The 25,160-nt window shown below is 30.7% G+C and overlaps 1 protein-coding gene across 2 annotated transcripts in view; it reads right to left on the reverse strand.

Moving 5' to 3' along the window:
* Positions 1 to 15,737: 15,737 nt before the first annotated feature.
* Dsp1 (Dorsal switch protein 1) overlaps positions 15,738 to 25,160 on the reverse strand; it is a 161,862-nt gene continuing 152,439 nt past the window's right edge. For both annotated transcript variants that reach the window (XM_075378983.1, XM_075378982.1), the window contains exons 4-5: positions 24,202 to 24,376; positions 15,738 to 19,893 (exon numbers count right to left, since the gene is read on the reverse strand). In XM_075378983.1, coding sequence (XP_075235098.1) covers positions 19,768 to 19,893; positions 24,202 to 24,376 — 301 coding nt within the window. In that variant the 3' untranslated portion in view covers positions 15,738 to 19,767. The remainder of the gene's footprint in view (positions 19,894 to 24,201; positions 24,377 to 25,160) is intronic.

A 25,160-nucleotide genomic window follows, 5' to 3' on the forward strand; every position in this document is an offset into this window, starting at 1 on the left:
ACATTGTGCTATTTGATGTGTTCACTGTTGCACCATCTTGCTGCAGCCAGCAGTCTTGTTCATCAGCCTTTAACAGTGCCACGAATTGCATGATGTACTGGTAACGTTCAGCTGTTTTTGTTTCCATGAAAAATATTGAGCCAACAATTCTTTTCAATGAAATTGCACACCAAACTCCAAACTTCTGTGAATGTAACGGGGTCTCAAATTCGTACAGACGGAGTTTCAGCTTCTTTGTAGCTCTGCGAACACTCCATAAAACAATCTGGTTTGTTGACACAGTTTTTGTACCGACTTTCTTGGTGAATGTAGCAAGAATATGTGGATACTTTCCAAGAACACATCTTCAAACCATAGGTCATCTGGACCATTCATCCACACTACATGTTTCTCTAAAACGAGCTACTAAGTGTAAAATCGTTGATTTATTAGGCACCCGCTATTCAGGAAAAGCTACCCTAAAGTCTTCCTGACATTTTAACAATGATTGTGATTTAAAGTAACTTTCAACAATGAACGCACGTTGATCCTGGGAGAAACACACATTTGACCGCTTACGGCTTACCACTGTCTTAAAAAGGAAGGAAATCACTTTACTGTTGTGTGCTACTCTTCTACCACAAGGTCAACCATTGCCAATACACCCATTCCTACCGGCAAAAAAATAAATTTTCCTCCGCAATATGTTTTCGAATTTAGGGTTGCGTATCTTTTGGCTTGCTCTATATTTTGTTAGATGTCATAAACAAATAAGTAACTAGACGTGAGACACAAGACTCTCCTGTAAACGATATAATCATCTTTGAGTAACATGCCAGAAATATTAAAGAAAGTAAGAAATTAAATGGTGTTCTGCTATCTTCTTCAATGATGTTTAATGTACACACTAAGTACAATAAAAAGCAGGTGACATTCGACCAAAAAATTATCTCTTAACTCTTCTTATCACAGCTTAATGCCTTATGAACATCAATATTCTTGGAGTAAGAATTTAAATGTGTTACATCCCCAAAATAAAGTTAGGGCTACATAACATAAAGCTTTTAACTTTTTGTACTCTTTTTTGTTATGAAACAATGCATCATATGCAATGCCTCTACTCATAAGAAAAAATTATATAAAAAGTTAAGATTTTTATATTTATTTCTTATATTTATGCTAAGACACACTTATTCTTTAGCTCTAAGTTCTACTGGGCTAATTTTAATGATTTTTGAAATCTAAACCCTTTCTTGAGAATATCTTTAAGAAATTTGTAAAATGCCTTATTTCTCAGAAAATAACAAAAACTTTCTAATTCATTAATATTAAAAGATGTAATTTGTACTTTTTTGATTGCTTAACCTGGAATACTAGATATATTTTATGTCAAAATGTGAAATTTGTAAATTTTCTTACTGACATTCTTTAAAAAGTGTCTTGAATTGTTAATCAATGACACTTTCTTGTTCTTACTTAGAAAATGTCTACTTATTACTAAAAAATGTAATCCCTTTCATAAAATGTTCACATCCTTCCCTCATCAGTTAATCCCCATTTCAGCATTCTAGCCAAACTGTACAAAATAAGTTAATTCATTACAAAACTTTAACTTACCTTTCTCTTTAACCATATTGTTTTCTAAAAGTAACACACAATTCTTTTCAGAATTACCTTGGTAAAAATACTTATATAAAGAAATATTTCAGTGAATATGATTGATTAATAAACAACTTCATAATATAAATGATGCTTGCTAAAAAATAGATTATTTTAAAGTGAACAATGTAGAATTAACGTTCACCAGTAGATTTTTTTTAGAACTTCAAAACTGCAAGATAAATTAAATTATAATTGTATATTTTACTCTTATCAAAAATATTGCTAAAAATGTTTAATAAAACTTTTATTTATTATTATTAATATTATTTATTTCCTTATATAGTATAATTTAACATTGTATGGAAAATATAAACCACCAAAACACAGTGATTGATAAATTAAACCTTCCATACTAAATTTTATTAACCCAGTGGTCAAAATGTTAATGAATTATCTGAATATTCAAAAAAATAATATATAAATAAGAATATTAGATATATTTATCCTCTCTTACGTACTGTAGAAATCAGGAAAATGCCTTGTTGTCCTGATTTCAAGGAAGGGAATGCTTGGACTTTAACCTCCCTGTGGTAGAGAGGGGGCAACAATTACACATAGCAATTAATGAAAACAAAGGCCAATCATCTCCTGAGATAGGGAGAACCCCTTCTACAAAGGCCAACAGCCTCTATGGTGGGTGGAGAAGCGATAGAACGCTGGGCACCCTCTTGCCCTGGGAATAAGAAACCATCCTAAAGGTGGATGAAACCACAGCATCAAAGACCTTTATAGTATTTCTCTATGAATCTTGAGACCTTACCGATGGTGGAGTGCTGGAGTGCTCAGTGACACATAATAACTGGACCAAATGTGCAACCATATCAGAGTGATATTTGTTTGAGAGCCAGACTAAAGAAAGATTCCTGAAAGAGGGCAGCAGCTCTTTCAGTAGTACTTAAGGGCGTAGGTTAAACGGCCATATCATCATTCAGTCTTCTGAATACTGTGCAGCTGAAAACAATGGTAAACAACATCTGTATTTTTTTTTATAAGAAAATGTAGCTTTCTGCATTTCATGTAGCAAAGGTGGAGGCACCTTCCTTGGTACAATATTCAAGAGGTAAACTAGTCCCCCATTCGGATCTTTGAGTGGGGACTACTAAGGAAGGGGTCACCAGAAAATTATAAAAAACATTCTACGAGTCAGAGCATGGAATGTTAGAAGTCTAAAAAAGGTTGGTAGGTTAGAAAATTTAAAGAGGGAAATGGATAGGTAAAATGAAGATGTAGTAGGAATTAACGAGGTTTGGTGGGAAGAAAAAACGACTTTTGGTCAAGTGATTTTAGAATAATTAACTCAGCATCAAATAAATGGCAGGCAGGAGTAGGTTTTGTATTGAACAAAAAGATAGGACAAAAGGTAGAGTATCTCAAAAAGCTTAGTGGTAGAATCATTGCAATAAGAATAAAACCAAACCTGGTAATACATCACAGTCATCAAGACGCCACCAATGCAAATGCCTTGGCAGACATTTCCATCAAGATATTTACACAACTTATGTATGACCTCTTCGTATGACCTCTTACAACCACGACCACCTACCGTAACTTACAACCCTCAACTATCAAATTAACCGATTCATGGAAGCATGATCCCTGCGCTTCCCTCTAACACTGAAGGTTTCACACAAAAACTCTTCCTATACCTAACTTCAATTAGACTATGTACTCAGATGATTACTTGACTGAGTCTTTAAACACCAAATGTACTATCCTCATAGCAACAAAATAAGTGTTGATCACAACAATTTTGTCTTACAATTCAACTAGATATCCACAATCTTTATTTTTTGTGCAATTTTTACTTTTAGAAGAAATTGATAATCACTGGAATCTAAGTTGTATGAATAAGAAGAGTAGCCAAATTCATTAATTGATTTTATCACCAGAAAATCTTAAAATGTGAGCAACACAGCTTGGTTCAATGTCATGATGGTTAATCCATTGGTTGGGCCACAATTTAGTATTTTTCTTTGAAAAATGTAATAATCTTTTCAGTGCCATTAACTTTTTCATCAATTTTTAATCGTCTGTTGTACTGTACCAAATCTCAAAAGCAGTCCAAATTTGTGTACATCATTTTTCATTTTGGCTCCCTGCTTTTGGCAATTGTTTACAATTAACTCACCTTTGAATTTCTTATTCCACTTAAAGACAACTGACTTTTCAGATCAACCACACCATTTTTAACACCTAAAATATACCAGTAGCTTTGTCAGTTTTAATATAGAATTTAAAGTAAATATGCTGCGCTAAATTTCAATTACTTTTTTTTTATACTGAAGTTTATACAAAAATTTTTGTTATTAACAAATTGTTTTTGTTACCTTGAGGTTTACATGATTTTTAAGTTTACAATATTTATAATATATATAACAATCTTTCACATAATTATAATTAAATTACCTTGTAGCTGAAACTAAATGGCTGTAGATGAGGTAAAAGAGTAACCATAAATGTATAACATACAATTAAAAAATTAAGATTTTAATTTAAAAAAGTGTTTTTTAATAAACACTTTTAGTGTTTCAAAGTCCTTTGAGATAACAGATTATTTTTAAAGATCTAAACTGGAAACTTGTAATAGAAGGAAAGATATTTTTTGGAAAATATTTTAAAGTAATGATTTTTTGAAAATCATATCAGAAAATTTATAAATATGTACTTTTTCTGTTTGTTAGGAGCTTCTGATTATTATTCAACTGGAAGATCAGGCACAGCCTAGATATGGCTTAATGACAGTATTTGAGTAATGAGAACAGAAAGCCATTGATTTTTTTTTAATCAAATTATCAGTAGACATGGTTAATTTAAGCTACAAATAAATAATATATATATATATATATATATATATATATATATATATTTAGGTGATTATCAGGCATTAACATAATTTATAGACATTATCTTTATGCTAAATGTGCACTTTAAATACTAATATTATTAAAAAATCAAATGATATGGTTATCGCTTTAAAAACAAGTGCAATAAACTTGTTTTATCTGACATACATTCATTGTTATTCTAATTTATAATTTTTTCTTGTTAATTCAATATTATATAAGATATCAATTTAAAACAGAAACTGAAGAATATTACAAAGGTTTATCTTAAAGATTATTTAAACATCTGACTTAATCAAATGATGCAATTAAGTAACTAACAAAATTAAACAAGTATCTCCTAGAAATTGTTATCTAAATTATATTCCAGTATTTGTAATTCTAAAAATTTGAGATAATATAAATAGTTAAATTGATATGATAGTTTTTCAATATTGATCAAGTTAAAAACATAGATAACCATAGATAATTGTTAAAAACAATATCATCTAAGAACCATTATAAGAAAGTTATTAATACTGAACAGCAATTAAAAATATTTCCAAAATTCCATTTGATAATATGAACCTCTAAACTTAATATTACGTAGGAATCTAAAATATAAACCTTAAAACACCAGACACTGAAGATGTGATAGCTAGGTATGATGTTTCACTGTAATCATAATTGATGTATTCATAATGTATTGTATTCATATGGTGATGAAATACATTTGAAGTAAATTATTAAAATTCTTTATTATAAAATTAAGTTTGGTTTGTCATTGCATAGATTTACATATTAAATATAATCTGTAAGGCAGAGTGATAACAATTAGACTTTTATTGAGAATATCCCAGGTTCAAATCCTAACCAGGAATTGCATTTTTCATGGACTATAAAATTCCTTTTTCATATTCTTACACTAACAAGTTTTGAGCTAGCTCATATGGGGAATTAATCATTAAAAAAAAAAAATTTAGAAAGATTTCTAAAATTTTTTCTAATATTTAGGCTAAATATGGCTATAATTAGAATTAAAAAAATTAAGATTTCTTTAATCAGTGATTTAAAAAAACACAGTTGATTCAAAATGACTTTTTGAGGTTCTAATTGTTGTAAATTTTTATTAGAACATTAAATTAATGGAAAATTTCTCATAGTAAATTTCTTTTGAGACCCTTTTTTCATTTTTTTAGATCAAATAATCCCTTAATGGATGTATATATTAAATCTTTGTGAAAATAATTTATTAAGACTGGGAGAAAATCATGGCTGTGCTTTGCACATCATATTATACAAAAAATTATGTCAGGTAAGTTATAATTGTCTACTTATATATTTTATACCAGAGGTTGTAGTTTGTAAATTTATATTAATGTATTACATAAACCTGTAATTATAGGCTTATATAATCTTTTTCTTTTAAAGTATACAATTTTTAAGTTTCCTAGCTGAATATTTTCTACATATTGTTTGAAAGAAATATTAAAAAAATTAACAACTACTGTGCTACATCTAGAAGCTTCTGTTGGTTAATTAAGTATTTCATACAAAAAAAAGTAGGTAATAATACAAGGTGCCTCAAAAGTAGGTACAAACTAAAAATAAACAATAGTTTATTTGTATTTTATTTCATTTACATTTGTTTAAACACTGTTTAATATCAGAAGTGCTTAAAATATCTACCACCAACTTTGCAATATTTCTCAGACCTATTCAAAACACTGTACAACACAAATTCCATTATTATGCATTATTGTTCATAGATGATGATTCTAAGATGAAATTTTTTAATTTCTCCAGTACCTCTGGTTTCCTCTCAAAAACTTTATTCTTTATTAAGCTGCAAAAAACATAGTCCATTGGTGTTATGTCGGGTGGTAACCATTCAATGCAGCTATGTTTTATTTAGAGTTGTGGGAATGTGTTGTCAAGCTTATAACAAAAGCATACTGAGAAGATGCCTAATCTGATTATGAGAGCAGTTCAGTGAAATTAGCTGTGGTTCCGAGTGGTAACACTATTACAATGCAAAACATATTTTGCTATTTATTTATTACTAATGGTTGTATTGAAGACTTTTGGTGGAATAATTTATTTTCAACACCTTCACTGGATAGTGTACCCACAATACTGTGATACCTAGAAGATTTGATTACGATGTGATGGTTGGAAAAGGTTTTCCATCTACCCAAAACAAATAGTTACCCCTGTATGTATTGTACCTAATCTTATCAATAAGGTCGGTTTATTAGAAATTTGGTTATGCATCATCCCACAGAATTGCACTGCTGGTCTAGGTTTCCTTTCAGAAAAAAACATGTAACAATCCTGTATAGTATAACTTCAGTTTCAATTCAACCATTAAGGTTTGTAAGAATGTTCTCCCCATGGATAGGTACTGAAAAAATGTTCTTTTGACTGTTCACAAATAACAAAGCTCATTTCATTCTTATCATAGATTTCTTAGGACATCCAGATTTCAGTGTATTTATCACTATATCCATTGCTTAAAATTTATCCTTAATATGATAAACTGTTTGGTATGTTTTTGGAGAAATGTTAAGTGCCATTTGCCATAATATGTGCACTCACTTGTTATTTTCAATCTTCCAGTCGCCACACCACCCACTCTGTTCCTAACCTTGATGGGCTTTATCAAAGGTCATCTTTTAGACCATCTAACCTTGATAACACATTTTTACAGTTATCAGTTTGGCCTCTGTCAGGATGCCACCGATGCAAATGCCTTTATAGATAATTCCATAAGTGTATTTACACAACTTACTGGTCGCCTTCATGTGGCTTCTTCCAACCACGACTACTCACCATAACTTATAACCTTCCAACTATCAAATTAACTGATTCACGGAAGTGCAATCCCTATGCCTTCCACTAACACCAAAGGTTTCACACAAAAACTCTTCCCATATCTAACTTGAATTAGACTATACACTCAGATCATTACTTAACTGAGTCTTTAAACACCAAAGATACTATTTTCATACAAACAAAACAAGTTGTACAATTCAATTTACTCTTGAATTCAGTCCTCTCGATTTTTCAACAAAAAAAAATTCAAAAATTTAATAATCTTCAAATGAAAACATACCCTATTTCTTTATGCGCTTATCTGCTTTTGGGAGTGAGGTCAATGCCACACCCTCCCACACCGCTGCTCCATCACAGAGTTCTCCACACATCTATTCTAATTCTAACAGTGATTGTCACTCAATGCCAAAACACCTATCTTGATGAAGTAAGATCCCAAGTGGGCCCCAAGCCAGCCGGGTTGCTATTCTACCTATACATCTACAACAGACATTCTCTGCAGGGCTAAGAATCTCAGGAAGCCAGCAACTATGTTAATCTCCTTTTGGTTTTTCAATTAACTTTCAGATCAAAACCAGAATTGATCCTTGCAAGTTCTTAAACTCCTTTGATACTCTCTTAACTAGTCTGATGTCTGCTCCAGCTTAGCACCTGGGACAGACATATAAGACATGGTGTACATCATCAGTGCCTTACACTCTGGACACAAGCCTGAATTAATCAAACCAAATCTGGCCAATCTGTCTTGAAAAGCACGATATCCAGAAAGAAACTGTGTAATATGCCAACTGGGTCAATCCACCTAACAATCTGCATACTTCTCAGGTCAGGAAAAATATCATGCATGTAACAACCATCAGATGATTCAGTCCACCTGACCTGCCATGAATGGAAACCTTGGTTATCTATTTCTTTTATACACCCAGAGGTAAGTTAGCCTACCTTCTTGGCATCATAAAATAATTGGTGCACAATCAGAAGGATATCAATGGGGTTAATGCTAGAAATAAAAGGACCACCTCTCACAAGACAGTCCTATAGGCATCAATCACAGAAAACAATAGGGGACACGAGGCTCTCAACAAATATTCCTATAACATTTGTAGCTCATTTGATGTGCTTAGACATGTGCAGCATACAGCATTATAGCTTCGCAAACATGCATGATTCTGAAATTAAGCCACCAACCAGGGTAAAGTGTTCTCCGAACACTGAAGAAATCATTACAAGCCTTTTTGGTAGAATATTGAAGGTACTCCTTGAATTGAAGATTCTCATCAAGGATAACACTTCATCAATACTTCTGCAACAAGACATACCTACCTCTATAACCTGCCTGTGATACATAAGGTTGTCGTGTAACAGCCACTCTGCCCATGAGCAACATCACCATTGTTTTTTCTGGACTAAACATTATCTTATGTTGCAAACTTCACAAATGGAGTATCTTTCAAGCTGGGCTGCCCTGAATTCAATCTCATCCTCAAATCTTCTTTAACCAACAAAAGCCCACATCCATGTACGTGATAGCACATCATCCATTGGGTAACCTCAACTACATCAAAGAATCAAATTTAACAACTCAGAACAATCTTTACCTACCTTGAAAACAACCCTACATAATGTTTTTCCTACTTCTAAAACACAATCTTGAAAAATGATGTCTTTGTTAGAAATAACTATGTAACATGTTCATTTCATTCTGCATTCAATCATGCTTCTGCAGCTAAAATAGGTTGGAGGGCCACCATAGATTATTAAAAGCTACTGATATGCCCAAAAATATTCCTAAGAAATACTCAGGCTCACTAAAGAAACAATTTGCATAAGTTTAAGAATAGCTTCTTCCATGCCCCTACCTGGGCAAAACCGTACTGATCATCCATCTACAACTTCCTAGAATTCAACCTATCATTATGATATAATATCTTCTCAAAAACCTTTCCAATAACTGGTAGGAGTGTTAAAGACCTATAAGAGGAACTATGATGAGATCCCTATCACCACCTTTAAAAATTTAAGAGCACTTTTTTCCAACAAACAGGGAAGTAGCCAGCAAAGAGCAGCCTATTAGAAAAATTCTAGTCAAAGTAATAATACAAGTTCTGACATAATGGACAAGAAGCATCACAAACACCATGATTCCATTGAAACTGGGGCTGCCTCTGTAATTTTTACAGATAAATCATCAGAGCATAAAACAGCAACTTCTTCTTGAACTAGAAGATAATACAAATAGTCACAGATCACAATAACACAAATAGTCAATAGTCACATCATCCTAACCCACCCAGTTGGTATAGTGGTGAACACGTCTTCCCAAATCAGCTGATTTGGAAGTTAAGAGTTCCAGTGTTCAAGTCTAGTAAAGTCAGTTATGTTATACTGATTTGAATACTAGATCGTGGATACTGGTGTCCTTTGGTGGTTTCTTTCTTTCTTTTTCCTGTTTAGCCTCCGGTAACTACCGTTTAGAAAATTCTTCAGAGGATGAATGAGGATGATATGTATGAGTGAGAATGAAGTGTAGTCTTGTACATTCTCAGTTCGACCATACCTGAGATGTGTGGTTAATTGAAACCCAACCACCAAAGAACACCGGTATCCACGATCTAGTATTCAAGTCCGTGTAAAAAGTAGCTGGCTTTACTAGGACTTGAACGCTGGAACTCTCGACTTCCAAATCTGATGAATTGGGAAGACGCGTTCACCACTAGACCAACCCGGTGGGTCGTCCTTTGGTGGTTTGGTTTCAATTAACCACAGATCTCAGGAATGGTCGGACTGAGACTGTACAAGACTACACTCTTACATATCATCCTGTGAAGTATTATCTGGTCACATCATCCAACAATAAATCATTCAGTAAAATATTTTAAAATCTTAGCTTTATTATGAGTAGAAACAACAACACCCTGTTGGGTTGAGAGTCAGCAAAAGAACATTTTTTTTTATACTTATGCTCTACGACAACAAAAGAACGGCAAGAATCACTTTCTGATGTTCTGACCAAATGAAAATATTCAGGCCTCTGGCTTCAATAATTATCTACCAAAACCACCCACCATTCAGGATCTTTCCTGCTGAGCAGCTCTTCTGCAATGGTTCACAATCTGTTTCAAAAAGACAACTGTCTAATCCCCCAAGGGGCAATTCTCTCTCGACCAAAACTATAGGAAATTCAATTCTCAGCAGCATCAATGAAAGTTAGAGAAAATCTTTCTGCCTAGTCTTCCAAATGAATATCACCCAGACTGCAATCTAAGATACAAAGTCTAGAGAGACTATTAACAAATTTAAGCCAGTCTACCTTCCTGTGCAGGAAGTATCCCTGATGAACAGGGACATTTAACCTATAAGTGTCTCGCAACTACCTAACCAACTCAAAAATAATTATTCGATGGTCACTAGAATCAATCAGTTTGATTGTTCCTATTTAAAATAGGGCATTTCACCAAACAGTATCCTTCCAGCATATATTGGTAACTCACCAAAAACATCAAAGAACTCTAATCCACACTGCCCAACAAAACCTTTAACTAATTCACTACCATCATCTGTGACTAGAGTAAACCAAAGAAGCGACTAGCATATACATTGCCCTAGCACAATAGGGCAGTTACCAACAAAACCAAAAATTCTACTCCACTTTTCTAAATGTTCCTCAATGAGATTTCTATACTGAAAGTATGAAGTATCACCACCAAAAATCACAAGTTTAAACATTAAAGAACTCTAATCCATAATTTTTGGCTTTGATTTCTACCACATAATGCCTCCTGTTCTTCCATTTTCCTCATTGTCTCACACCTCAATATAGACTCTTCTTCTCATTCATTGTATCTATTCTGAGCAATTCTTGTATCCCTTTGGCTAGTTTCATCTCTCTCCCTCGCTTCTTCACACTGCCTCACTCCAACAGTCTCCTGAGCCAACCTTTCTAAAACTCCCTTTACATTCCACTTTTTCCTCCTCCATTGTGTCTTGCATCACTTCAGCAAACTCCTTGTCCAACCTCTCATGGTACCTCTTTCTATCCTTCTCAATTTTCAACCTACCTACATGCCATTTGCATCTCTTCATCCACATTTCCTTATGTAAATATAGGCCAGCCTTGATCAAATCATGTCTCTAACCAAGAAATGGTCAGTCGCAATTTGGCTCTCATCGCATGGACATCTTAAGTCCCTGATGCATGTCTAGCAGTAACTAAGACATGGTCAATCTGATTGACCACATCCAACATCCTGGGACTTTCCAAGTTCCTAGATGTATCCTTTTATGAGGGATTCCTGTGCTCTTAATTACCATCCTATTACATTCTGCAAATTGAGCCAGTAAGCTGCCATTATTATCCAACTTCTTATGCAAAGAATACTGATCCACAACAGACCTTACTGATGACTCTTTCTCCACCTTAGAATTCCCCAGTCACACTTTTGACCTAATTCAAATTCCCTGCCAACATATCATAGAAATCCTTCCTCCTTTTCCCATTCCTCTGTAGGATCATATACAGATATTAGAGTAATATTTCTAAATTTACCTCTCTTCCTAATTGTAGACAACCTTTCTGACAATGGTTCAAAACTTAAAAGCCTTCTTATTTCTTTACTGGTTCTATCAACCTTTCCAATGTACAATATAGAGTAATATATTCTTTTTATCAATTTGTCACTACTGTGCCATTTCATCTCCTGCAGCACCATCACGTCCATCCTAGAATGAATCAGCTCTGATGCCACCTCCCAGAGCCAACATTGTTCTCACATTCCACATCCTTACTTTTTTCCATAATCCTTCATTCACATATATACTCCTTTTAATTCTCTATTTTGAGGCTTGCTTCCTTATAATAAATTCTTTACATAGCTGAGGAGGTAGCCCAATGCAAGACTTCCAAAAATCCTGAACTAACATCCCGTGGTTCTCCAGGGGATGTTTGTTTGGAGTTCCCTTCTCCCAGGAAGTTTGCTTCCACTAGACCTCACAGACCATATCTTCCTACCCTGGAATTTCTTCAGATTTACTCCCTAGGATCTTCCACTGTTGGGAATGTCTTCCTTATCTGGTTTCAAGATCATTGGCTAGTTTTCATTAGGAAGCAGAGCCCTATAACAGGGTGTTACAATCCAAAACCTGGCTTTTTAACGAGGTTGTTATTCCTCCTTTCCCATCACTTTTATGACAAGGCCTCAAGCTTGCGACTGGCAATACTAAAAAGCACTGTTTGTATAGTTAAGTAAATCTATCTACTTACTCGCTGATATCTACTCCTTTGTTGAGCAAGCCCTCAAGTATGAGAATTGCCCACAGCAAGATACAGGCAGCTGGAGGCCTGATTTCCTCCTGTCACTCTTTGCAAAGAGTGACAGCTGCAGCTGGATCATTTATGCACGTGCAGGCAATTACAAAAAGACTGACTTTGGCCCTCGCTCTGAAAAGAACACAAGCAGGACTAGGATGAACCCTTGCTTGTTACAGGACCTTACACTAGTAATCATCGTCACGAACCTTTGTAGAATAAAAACTTGATCGCTTTACAAGGTCCTCTATGAGGTGGATGCAGATCCAAATCAAACACCAGGTTCGAGCAAGATCTCACCGAAAATGAGCAAATGATGAGTGGTTTAAGCTTTTGATACAGATGCTGTTAAAACTTTAGTTGATAAACAATTAAACACCTGTGGAAGGTACATACTCAACCACCAGTTTAGTTTAAATAAATACCACGGCAGACTCAAGTCACAGCAAAAACTTTGATCAGAGACATCAGAAGGACAAAAGTAGTCTTCCAGTAATTTTAGAATCCATCTTCTTTTTATCGACTCATATTTACTACCATTTGCAATCTGTAAAAAAAAATAAATATCTACGCCACTCAGTAGTACTCTCCTTTATAATAATTATTTTATTTGAATACATTTTTTAAAATTATTTCTCTGAATATTCTATAAACAAAGAACTACACAAATCTACTTATTAAGAATGGAAGAGAAAAGTCTAGACCCGCCTACCCAACAAAAAAGTAGGTAAATAAATTTTTTTATAAAATGGGTCACCAACATACTGAGTGCTAATGATTATACATATTGAACTCTGCCAAGGGACTGTAATACAAACACCTATGATATTTAAATTGCTCTAATTTGAGCTCAAGCAAATTGTTAGGGTTAGTTTATGTTGTGCCATCACTAAAAAAAGTGTTTTCAGCGCTACTATTAAAGTAGTTCACGGTTATCTTAAGCCTCAATTTTTAACCTTTTTTTTCAGTGCTCTTTCTATATTTTTAGTGATTACTTAATAAAATATTATTTTGACCTTGCTGATCAATTAACTTACTATCCAATCAAAATGGTATAAGAGCTGGCCATCCACATTTGGCACCTAACACTCGTCAATTGCTTCTTCCTAATAAAAAAAAAGTTTCTCACCTCCAATAAGTATGAATGCGGTTTATCTGTAACACGTGTCCACAGTTTTTTCCAACCTACAGTTACTAGAAATCTCAATTCCTCTACCCAACAACAGACTCCACACCCGAAATTAGAATTCTGACCTCATATGGTATAAGTTTTTTTTATCTTTACTTATAAATTTTGAATGCTATTGTAACTGTTATTTATTAAACTATTTTAAGTTTTATAATATATAACAATGAACCATACAGTGTTATTATTGAAACAGCAGTTTTGCAAAAGTATGAAACAAAAACAGGCATTACTTATATGTTTAAAATAAATATATTTAATTTTTATTTATCTTGTTTTATATACACATATATATTTTTATTTTGGTTTATAGGCCTAAAAAAATAAATACCAATGAAGAATGATAACATCGTATATTGTATATGTTGTGTGCATATATTCACATATTTAGAAAATTATACTTAACATTTAAATAGATTTTATTTCATTTCATATTTTTACTGGTTTATAAATTTGTTGTAATCAATCTTTATTTAGCATATAAATTATTATTCATCAGGAAGTTAATAAATAAGTGAAGACAATTCTAGTATTAATAATTTGTTATTCTTTTAATAAAAATTTTATTTCAAACATAATAAATAAGATACAATATGAAATAGATATTAACTGTGCAAAATGATAATTCAGCACGGATAACCTATTATACAAGTTTTTTTAGGGTCATGCTGTTCAAGCTTAGTGAATATACAAGTTTTCCTTGTGCTGTGCTGAATGGTTAAACACAAGTGCTTAATAATCAGAAAATATTTTTAATTAGGAAATTTTATTCTAATCATTTAACAGGGAAAATTACTACAATACTGCTTTTCAAAATAAACTAACAAATTAAGTAAAAAAATGTTATAACACTAAAGTTAAAGTACCCTTATTTTTAATCATACCAAACCACATTACTAAATCAATAGAGATGTCTTCCCTTACAGAGGTTAATAGCTCATTACTAAAGTCTGTAACAATTTTTTTGTTTTCTTAAGGTCAACCAATTACAGGCCTACCTGAAAGTGGAGGATCGCAACGCCTCCAGTATTTTCAAATTTTGATAAGTGGTTAAATTAAGAAATCTTGATTTGTATAGGATTCTTTGCAGACAGTAGCAATGTAATTATTTACCACCAAAACTGAAGCATATACTCATTTTAGTTCTGAATATTTAAATGCCATTATTCTAAATGACGTAAAAATGAACTGAACAATTGAATACTATTTATTTCAGTTGATTACTACAGATTACAGAATTTAAATCTGCATATAGGGGTAACCGACCATGTTCACTGTATACATCTTGAAGACTATGAGTATCAGAAGTGTCAAGCAAGAGTATATGTATCCCGTAGGCTAGGTGATACTGAAAACAACATGCAATTTCAAAAGGGGCAAGTATTACTCTTCAAAGTTTAGAAAGCTCTGTTGATGTACAAGGTGGGGATGGATTTCTGAACCGGCTTCTCTTCCTACCTCCAACTTCCTATTTGTGAGTACATATCCACTCCACTGTTAGCAGTAGCAATACAATTTTAAATACCCTTGACACATCTGTCTATGCTTTCTAAACTTTGATAAGTAATACTCAACTTTGCAAGACAATGTCAATTTATTATACAAACATCCTATATGAGGGCATTCCACATCTACATCAAAATAAAAATTTCAGAATCTGATAACTCTAAATCAAATTTCAAAAATGGTTTCTATTCACAAATTGAATAGAAAACTGGATACTGTAATAAGTATACAGAACTGAATAAATGAAAATCATTTACAATCAATATCAACTACTTCACAGTTAGTGGGAAGGAATTTTTTCTTGTTCAGTGAATATATTCAGAAAATGTTAAAAAGTTTTTCAAAAAACACCTGTACGTTATGTTTTTCAGATGAGCGCACAACATATTCCAGTAATAAATTCTATCCAGGCAGAAAAAGGATTTAATAAAAGAACACACAATAGAATAATCATGAAAATTTATTTCTGTTCATTTTTTCAAAATCAATATTATTATTAGTCTATAAAAAATAATGCCAATAATAAACAGTCTTGGTATGAGACAGCCATCTTATTATGTTATGTATTATGTCTGTGTTGTCAATATATTAAAAAATAACAATTACACAAAAGATAAACAAAGAAATAAATAAAATAACAAGTTTTCTGTATACAGTATATATAACATAAAAAAGGTAATATTTATGAAAACTTGAATAAAAATATGTAAAAAAACAATATTATGAATAAATTACACGCTTTCAGTTTTGTTAGCTAATAATTTTGATTAAAAATAAATAAATAAAACAATTTATAACTAGAAAAAATAAAATAATAGGCTGTCAAATATTGAATGGAAATAAAAAATCACAAATATTTATTTTTCAATATTTTTTTTACATCATAAACAAACATAAATTAAGTAAAAAAAAAAAAAAATTATATATATTTTAAAAACATTTCACTATACATTTTAATTTATTTTGACTTATAACCAGAGCATAATAAATTCTTAATAAATCAAAAATTAATATACATTTTTATAATTTCTGCAATGTGAGAAAAAACAGTTAATAATAATGTTTCATAAGTTTTCAACATATTTTTTAAAAGAGTACCAGTTTTTCTTCTTGTATTTTTTGTTTAATAATAATCTTAAAAGTTTTACAGCAAATTAAGATTTAGGCATTCTACTTTCAACCACTGACCGACTAATAATTCTTTGAACATGATTTTTTTAACATCAGAAAGGTAAAAAACAGAAAAAAATGTGCGTTTACATGAAAGAAACTGTATATAATAAAAATTAGAACTACCGCATTAAATATATGAAAAATAACTATTGTCTTTTTATAAAATATTACTTTTTTTTCAGTATAAAACGGCAAAATCATCAGATCACATTACCAATTCATCTGCCATAAAAATATCATTTAATTAATAAAAACGAGTCTACAAACAGTTTTGAGTTTAAAATATCTTTGAACATTAAAAGATCTGCTACATTTTTATTACTGAGGAACACAAAACAAAGTCAACTGCTCTCAATTTATGTATGGTAATTTACAACAATATTTTTATCTACATAAAATGAAAATTTTACCACTAATTATTATTTTTTTTTTAATTATCACAGGACTCACATACATACATATGTATATATATTAATATATACACACACATATTTTTTAGAACTATTTCATCATTACAAAAGCGTATTTCTAGAAATACTCTAAAAAGTAAATACAACTTAAAAGAATAAATATAAAGATGAAGGACAAAATAACTTAATTGGCTTTAATAAAATTAATCTGTTAATGTACAACAATTTCTTCTAAATTTAATATATATATATACTTTTAAATAAAATAGCTAACTAAATATTAACTATTTTAAAATTAAAAAAAAAAAATTAATAATAACTGATACTCCTTATATAACAATAAAAAAACTTGAACTTAAAACATTTTTTAAAGATATCAACTGTTATTAATAAAAAAAAAAAGAAAAAAAAAAGGCAGCTGAACTAAAAACAAAAATAATATTCCATCATTCTGAGGTAACAAAATTATGAAATATATTAATTAATGTTTTGTCTTTTTAATATGTTACTAAAAAAATTATAAAAAAAAAGTTAACAAGTTAGAAAGTGATTACTGTAAAAATAATAAATGCCACACTGCAAGAAAAGATCAACTAAAAAAAAGAATCTATTTTGTTTTTTATTATTACTATTATATATATTATTTATTTATTTATATATATATATATCAGAAAATGCAATGTAATATTAAACAAAGTAACATTAATTAATTGTAATAGCTTACACATATTTCATTACATTATTTTCAACATTTTAATCTTAAAGCCCTGACTTATACAAGAATCGACGACTGTATTATAGTTACTATATATATTACATTTAGTAAAAATAAAATTTAAAGGAAAAGAAAATAAAAAATTTGTAATATTGTAATTGAAAAATTATAGAAAAAAATTATGTATACATATATATATAAAAAAATATATATATGTAAATATAAGGCATACCGGTGATGCGTGGTCGCTTACTATTGTTTAATAATTATTTTCAAATAAAAGTATTTTACCAGTTTTCAACAGGGAAATCTAACGGTTTTAATTTCATCAACTTTCCATCTTATTTTTACATTTGAACTTGAATAGACTTCATAAGTTGTAAAATGCTTACATATTGATTCACCCTTACATCCTGAGTCTAAATTTATCTTTTTCCACAACCACCTATTCTAATCTTCTTTACAGCTGTTTTTAAAAGATTGAAATAACTTCTTCCTATATAACAGTATGAATATATCTAATATCAGTAGCAATTTTGAATCAAAAGGTCTATATATATGTTACACAACTTTCTGTGATCAGAACTAAACCCAGTGCACCCTCATTGATGGATGTTTATTTTCGTACTTGAAAATTCATCGACGGGTAGCAACAATAACTGGTCACAAATGTAATATAACATATATAAACTGTAAAACAACATGGATATATAAACAGTACAAAAACGTATACTTTAATAGGAAATTATTAAAAATATAAAATATATATATATATGGTGGTCTTATTTATAAAATATATATATATATATATGGTGATAATTTAAGAATAAGCCAAAACAAAGTCATTTCAGAAAATAGTAATTATTTAAAAAAGGAAAAATCTTATTCCAATTTTTAAATACCATTATTTTTCCCTGTCAGAACAAAAAAAAAAAAAAAATATATATATAAAAAAATGCATTTTAATTATACATACACATATATATAAATAAACATCAAATTATAATTAAGTAATTAACAATAAAAAAAATTATAATGGTGGAGCTATATAAGACCCGTACACAAAAAAATATACATAATAAAGAGCACTAACTTCAGTTAAATAATTGTACATCTTACATAAAAAAAGAAAAGAAAGCTAATGCCCTTTAATTTGATTGTTGTTTTTTCTTAATTGATCATTTTTGTTGTACAAATCTTGATACACTACGCCATTTACAGCAGGTAGTAAAAATAGTAATAATAAAACATGTTATAATCAATAACTACAATAATAAAAAAGGGCATTGAGGCACACGCCAGAGCATATGAACTATAATATAATTACATACTCATCTTTAATGACAAAAAAAATCAATAAAAAATATGAAAAACAAATAACAGCCTGACAGATTTATATCATTTTTTTTAAATTTATACTTAATTTGCCCTCTCATTTTATTATAATTAAAAAAAGAAGAAAAATACACAAAAATAACTTAATATTCTGTTTCTTTTTATTTAAATAATTATAATAATTATTTCTTAATTATATCTCACATTACATTCACACTAACTATTTTATTTATTTATTAATACACTCTACACCACACATTTACGAGTGTCCATAATATCTCTTACTCAAGTTCATTATAATATTATTTATACATATATTTATAATAAATATATATATATATATATAAACTGAACAACAAGAAACACTTTTAAAAAATTCCTGATAATATGGCCGACCCGCCTCACCCATCAGAGCATTCCGATCGACACAATTCTGGATTAAAAATTTTCAACTATTAAATCACAAACCGATATTTATTTTTAGCAGCGTTGTTTTGATATATTTAGTACACATGTGATTCCTTTTATTGGCTAAATGATAATTAAAAATCATCATTTACAATCAATCTATCACTTTATACTTATTTCTTACCTTAAATCGGCTATCATCAGGCTTTCCTTAAGTACTGTACTTTGTTTTTATTATTTATTTACTTCGTATCATTTTAACATACTGTACAAAGTTTTTTTTTTTTTTTAATAATAAACAGACTGTATATTATGTACTAAAATTAATTAATATATAAAGGACTTCCAATATGTACAGGGTGGAAGGAAAATATTTTACTATTTATTTTCCCACCGAGTTTTTATTAATTATTTTATGTATCTTTTATTTCTTATTCGTCCTCTTCCTCCTCTTCATCATCTTCACCATCATCATCGTCTTCATTATTTTCACTTTTCTTCGGTGTTATTGGCATGGGGGTAATAATCTTAGGCTTCTTCTTGTATTCTGACATTTCCTAAATATGAAAGAAAAAATTTAATATTACATCTAAGACATAATGAGATAAAACATACAAAAAGAAACGGCTAAATATATATATATATATAAACAATTTAGTACATAAAAGAAAACCTTCAGCAAGCTAATGTAGATTAGTTGCTCCAGCACATTACCTTTAATTTTCCTACTGGGGCCAACAGAGCTCTGCTATCACAAACACACATGCATACAGCATCATGTAAATTGATATAAAAAAGAGATTTGATGAGGTAAATGATCTGACAAATATGCATGGGAACAATAAAATATAGTAAAAAACTATTTTTTATTTTTTTTAATTATATCATTAACACAAACTTTATTAATTTTCAATTTTAACATTTCTAAAATAGATATATGGGCAATATATTTATACTTATACTTAAGCATATTTTTATACTTATAAAAATTTTTGAGAAAATGATAATGGGGGCTGCTTTTTAAGGAAAAGCTTCAAATTTTGACTTCCAAAATAAGAATTAAACGAGTATTTTCCAAATCCAAAAATAACCACCGAAAAATGCTTAAGGCAACACTAAAAAAAAAAAAAAACAAACAAAAGAAATATCTCGCTCATTAAATTTCTAATTATTAAAAATGTTAAAGGAAATTTGTTGGTGAAAGGGTTATAAATATTAGTTTTTTATTCATCTATCAAAAATGTTGCTAACAAAACTGTAACATCTACTGGAAATTGTTTTTTAAATATTCATCTAATGCAATAACATCATTTATAATGAATAACATTTTGTTAAAGAGAAATTGTAAAAATAGTTATGTTGTATCTGATGTTTTTCTAAATTCATCAATTGACCCTATTAATCAAGTGTAGAGAGAGAAGGAAAAAATTTTAATTAAAAAATCACTGTCTATTTAAATTTTAGGTATAATGTATATTATGAATTTCTGACAGACTAATATGTAATCACAAAAAAAAAAAAATATATATATATAGTAACTTATTCTTTTATCAATCATTCCGTTTGTTTCCTCTCCAAAATAAAGAACTCTGCACTTTTATATTTAACACAATGTAGAAAAAAGTGTTTTCCACAGATAAACAAACTCTTCATGCTTGGACGTAAAAAACCAAAAACACACAATCTCTTGACTTGTATTGGTTGTGTATGATTAACTGTTTTGCTGCCAATACAAGTAAAACCTGTACATAGTATTTATGTTTTCACTGCCATTCAAAATGACTAAATAGATTGAAGCAGAGGAAATCTGCATTAAATGTTGCCAGAAACTAGGTGACACACTAGTAGAAGCAATAAGGAAGATTAAAACAGCTTTTGGTGCTCAAACTATACGTAATATACAAATTAAAGACTAATCACCATTTCCAAGATGGTCAAATATCTATTGAAAGTGATGAACTCTTGGCAGAAGTTCCACTAAATAAAATCACCAAAAAACCAAGTTCAAATCAATCAAGTTCTTATCAAGAGAGCTTGAAGATGAAGTAGGAATTTCATTTGCCTCAGTGCAATCAATTTTAATGGAAGAGGCATATAGCAGGAAAATTTGTCCCAAAACTATTCACTCTTGCAAGTTGAGATAGATATGCTGCTAACAGTAATCCTGGTTTTATGGAAAAAAAAGAAAAAATGTGGGTCTACGGCTTTGACCCTGAGACAGTCATCCCATTGGAAAAAATTCAAAGTTTTCCGCAGAAAAAGGAAGCCAAGCAATTGTGAAACAATGTGGTCACACACCAAGTCTTTTTTGATTATCAAGGCAGGTATCTAGAATATGCTCCTAACGAGCATGAAACTGTCAATAAATATTATTACATAACTGTTCTTCATCAGCTAAGAGTTGCTATTCAATGCAAGAGAACACAGCTTTGGGAAAATGGCAATTGGAGAATTCATCATGACAATGCTCTAACCCATGCAGACAAACTTATCCAGATTCTTGGCAAAACATGATCAAACAACCGCAGGCTCCTTGCCATTGACCCTTTCCTAAGCTTAAAAGAAAGAGTAATCAAATGAAATCTGACAAGAGCACTTACAGTGCTTACTAAAAATTACTTGCAAAACTACTTCTAACAATGGAAACATCGCTGGGATAAGTGTGTTGCATCAGAAGAGGCCTGCTTTGAAGTGGTCAAGTCACTGAACTAAATAAGTTAAGTATTTTTGTTAATACGAACCAAGGTCAGATACTTTTGATCACACCTAGGGTATAAAAAAACCCACCGGGGCTTGGTCTAATGGTAAATGCATCTTCCCAAATTAGCTGATTAGGAAGTCAAGAGTTCCAGCATTCAAGTCCTAGTCAATTATTTTTACACGTAATTTGAATACTAGATCGTGGATACCGGTGTTCTTTGGTGGTTGGGTTTCAATTAACCAGAGAGGAATGGTCGAACGGAGACTGTACAAGACTACAGTTCACTTACACTCATACATATCATCCTCTGAAGTATTATCAGAAAGGTAATTACCAGAGGCTAACAGGAAAAAGAGCTACATGTCTGGATGGTGTTTCTGCTACATATATTGTAACTTGAAAAGTTAGTTATTTAAAATGTTCATTCAATAAATACTGCATGGTTGTAAGTATGCTAAAATGATATATTAAAGTACCGTATTAAGAAAGCTATGTAACAGATTAAATGTGTTGTTCAATGCAGTAAAAAACTAGATGGCAGATCAGCATTGAAAAATGAGGTGTACTATCGGATGATATATTTTTATAGAATCAATTGACGATGAACCAACCTGAACTATTTGGTTATAATAAAGCAAAAATATCAGCTGCAACCTACCCACATAAACATTTTATACCTTCAACAGTCAATGAAGTTACTAAACCAATACTTTCAGGCCAATCACACAAAGAACTGCTGTGAAAACAAGTTCACAGACTTATCAAAATTCTGAATGAACTCTGTTTAATATCATAAGAACTTTTACAAAAAAAGTTTTTGTTGTTTTGAAGATTTACATACAGTGAATAAAATCCTGTTTTAACAATAATGAGGAATTCTGAAAGGATAAGATTACAGAAAATATAGGTATAAATGTGTTGAGAATATGATTAAGGTGTGAAAGGACTTTTGACATTAGGTGAATCAGAGAAGCCAATAAAGAAGTATAAGAGATTATTCAGTGAAAAAGAAAAGAAATATAACCACAGGTGAGGAGAATAATCCGGATGAAACTTATTTGGAGCAGGACACATTTTCTCAGAACTTTTTTAATCAATACAGAAATTTTTAGAGGATCAATAAGGATATAAATGATTAAAGGTCAAAATTATCTATAAGCTGACTATTTAAAAAAATATTAACCAATTTTTTCTTTTGGTTTGAAACTCAGTAGATACAAAAGGGGTACATAAGAAACAGGGTGGCAAATTATAGTAATGTGGTTCTCTATTTAAAATAAACTATAAGAATTAATTTGTTAATTCAGAAATTATTGCACTAAACAACTATATAAGCATACAATGTGTAAAACAAAATCAGAGGGAAATTATTTTGAATTTAGACTTTAAGTTGCCAAAGTCAATTTTTGAATATTGAGAAGAAAATAGCATAAATTAGAACATTTTACAAATAATTTCCTTAGAATAATGCTAGCATAAAAATTAAGAAGCACATAGCAAACCTCAAAACTAGTTTATCTGAAGAATTGGAAAAAAGGTTTCATTTAATATGATGATTGTATGATGCAAGCATTATCTTTTTTTAAAATCATTTATTGAAGATGAGAGAAAATGCATCCACAATTTAACAAAAACTAATATCCAAGAGATGAATGAAACAATGAAAAACAATTGACAATGACCTACCATCAAAATTGATTATTGGAGTAATAGTCAATGAAAATGAGTTGTAATTTATAAATCAATAGATGGTTTATTCGCTCCAACAATTACATTATAATTAGGATTTTAACCCAGAAACCACCAGATGAAAGGTAACAAACACAAGATGGTAGGAGATAATAAAACTGATTTTTACAAGTTAATTGAAGCACATAAAATGTCCATTTCATGGACATTTGACTGAAGTGCACGGAATAATAAAAAAACTATAACAGTAACTAACAATGACTTTTACGTATTAAAAATATCAAATATATTATTAAATATCATATTTTAAGTCATGTTTAAATAAACAAATAAAGAAATGCAGTAAAAATTAGGCGACACAAAAATGCTTGACCCCTTTCTTCTTTGGACAAAAAAAAATTGCAACGAAAAAACTTGTAAAGATATATTTAATATATAAAAAATTACACAAAATATTGGAAAAAAAAATACATACCCTTTCATAACGAGCCTTATCCTTCTCTGCCATAGCTTCATACTTTAACTTGGTCTGACTATCAGCATTAGCCCACCGACGACCTAATTCTTTAGCAATATCACCAACACCAAATTCTGGATTTGCACCTTTCACTTTACTACGCTCATCATTGCAAAACCAGAAGAAAGCGGATCTATAATTACACAAAATCAATAAAAACTTTATTTGTCACATAAAAACATAATTTCTCTAAAATGTTGGACTAAAGCTATACCTTAACTTGCATTAAAACAAGTAATGAGTGGTACGTAATCCACTGCAAGGGGGAAAATTAATTTTGAAAAAAAAAGTTAAAATAAAACAGGAAGTAAAAGAAGAATTTTGTTATTTAGGTATTAAAACTGAGGCATATTCATAAAGTAAGGGTTGTCAGCTTATATTTAAATATTAGTAGCTCTGAACACAGTTTCACACATTCAGGGCTGTCTATCGGCTATTTATGTAGCCACTGCAGTTGTTGTTTTGATTTAATAGTTGTTTGCCTGCCGATGAATACAGATCGCAATATCTGCAATCGTTTCTTCAGCAGCATGCATTTCATGCACGCCGTGATTAGAATTTTTGTGCAAAACGATCTTCAGCTGCTGAAATTCACTGGGAGTTGTGCCTAGTGTATGGACTTACAGTAATGAGGGAAGGAAAGGTAAGACAATGGTATTGAGACTTCTTCAACACTCGTTGAACACTGCGATGTGATCGGCGATTGACGATAAGTGTTGGACGCACCTCCATCTAGATGATTGTCACAAAAAAGCTCAGATATCACAAATTGTGTAAAAGGTGGGTACCAACAAACACAAAAAGCAAAGAATGTGCAGTAGATTAGTGTTTTTGGACCGCTATCGAGAAGACGAAGATGATTGTTTTCTCACATTGTTACAGGCAATGAGATGTGGGTATCAGACGCCAATGCAGAA

This window comes from Lycorma delicatula, chromosome 11 (assembly GCF_047948215.1).
Source record: "Lycorma delicatula isolate Av1 chromosome 11, ASM4794821v1, whole genome shotgun sequence".
NCBI lineage: Eukaryota > Metazoa > Arthropoda > Insecta > Hemiptera > Fulgoridae > Lycorma > Lycorma delicatula.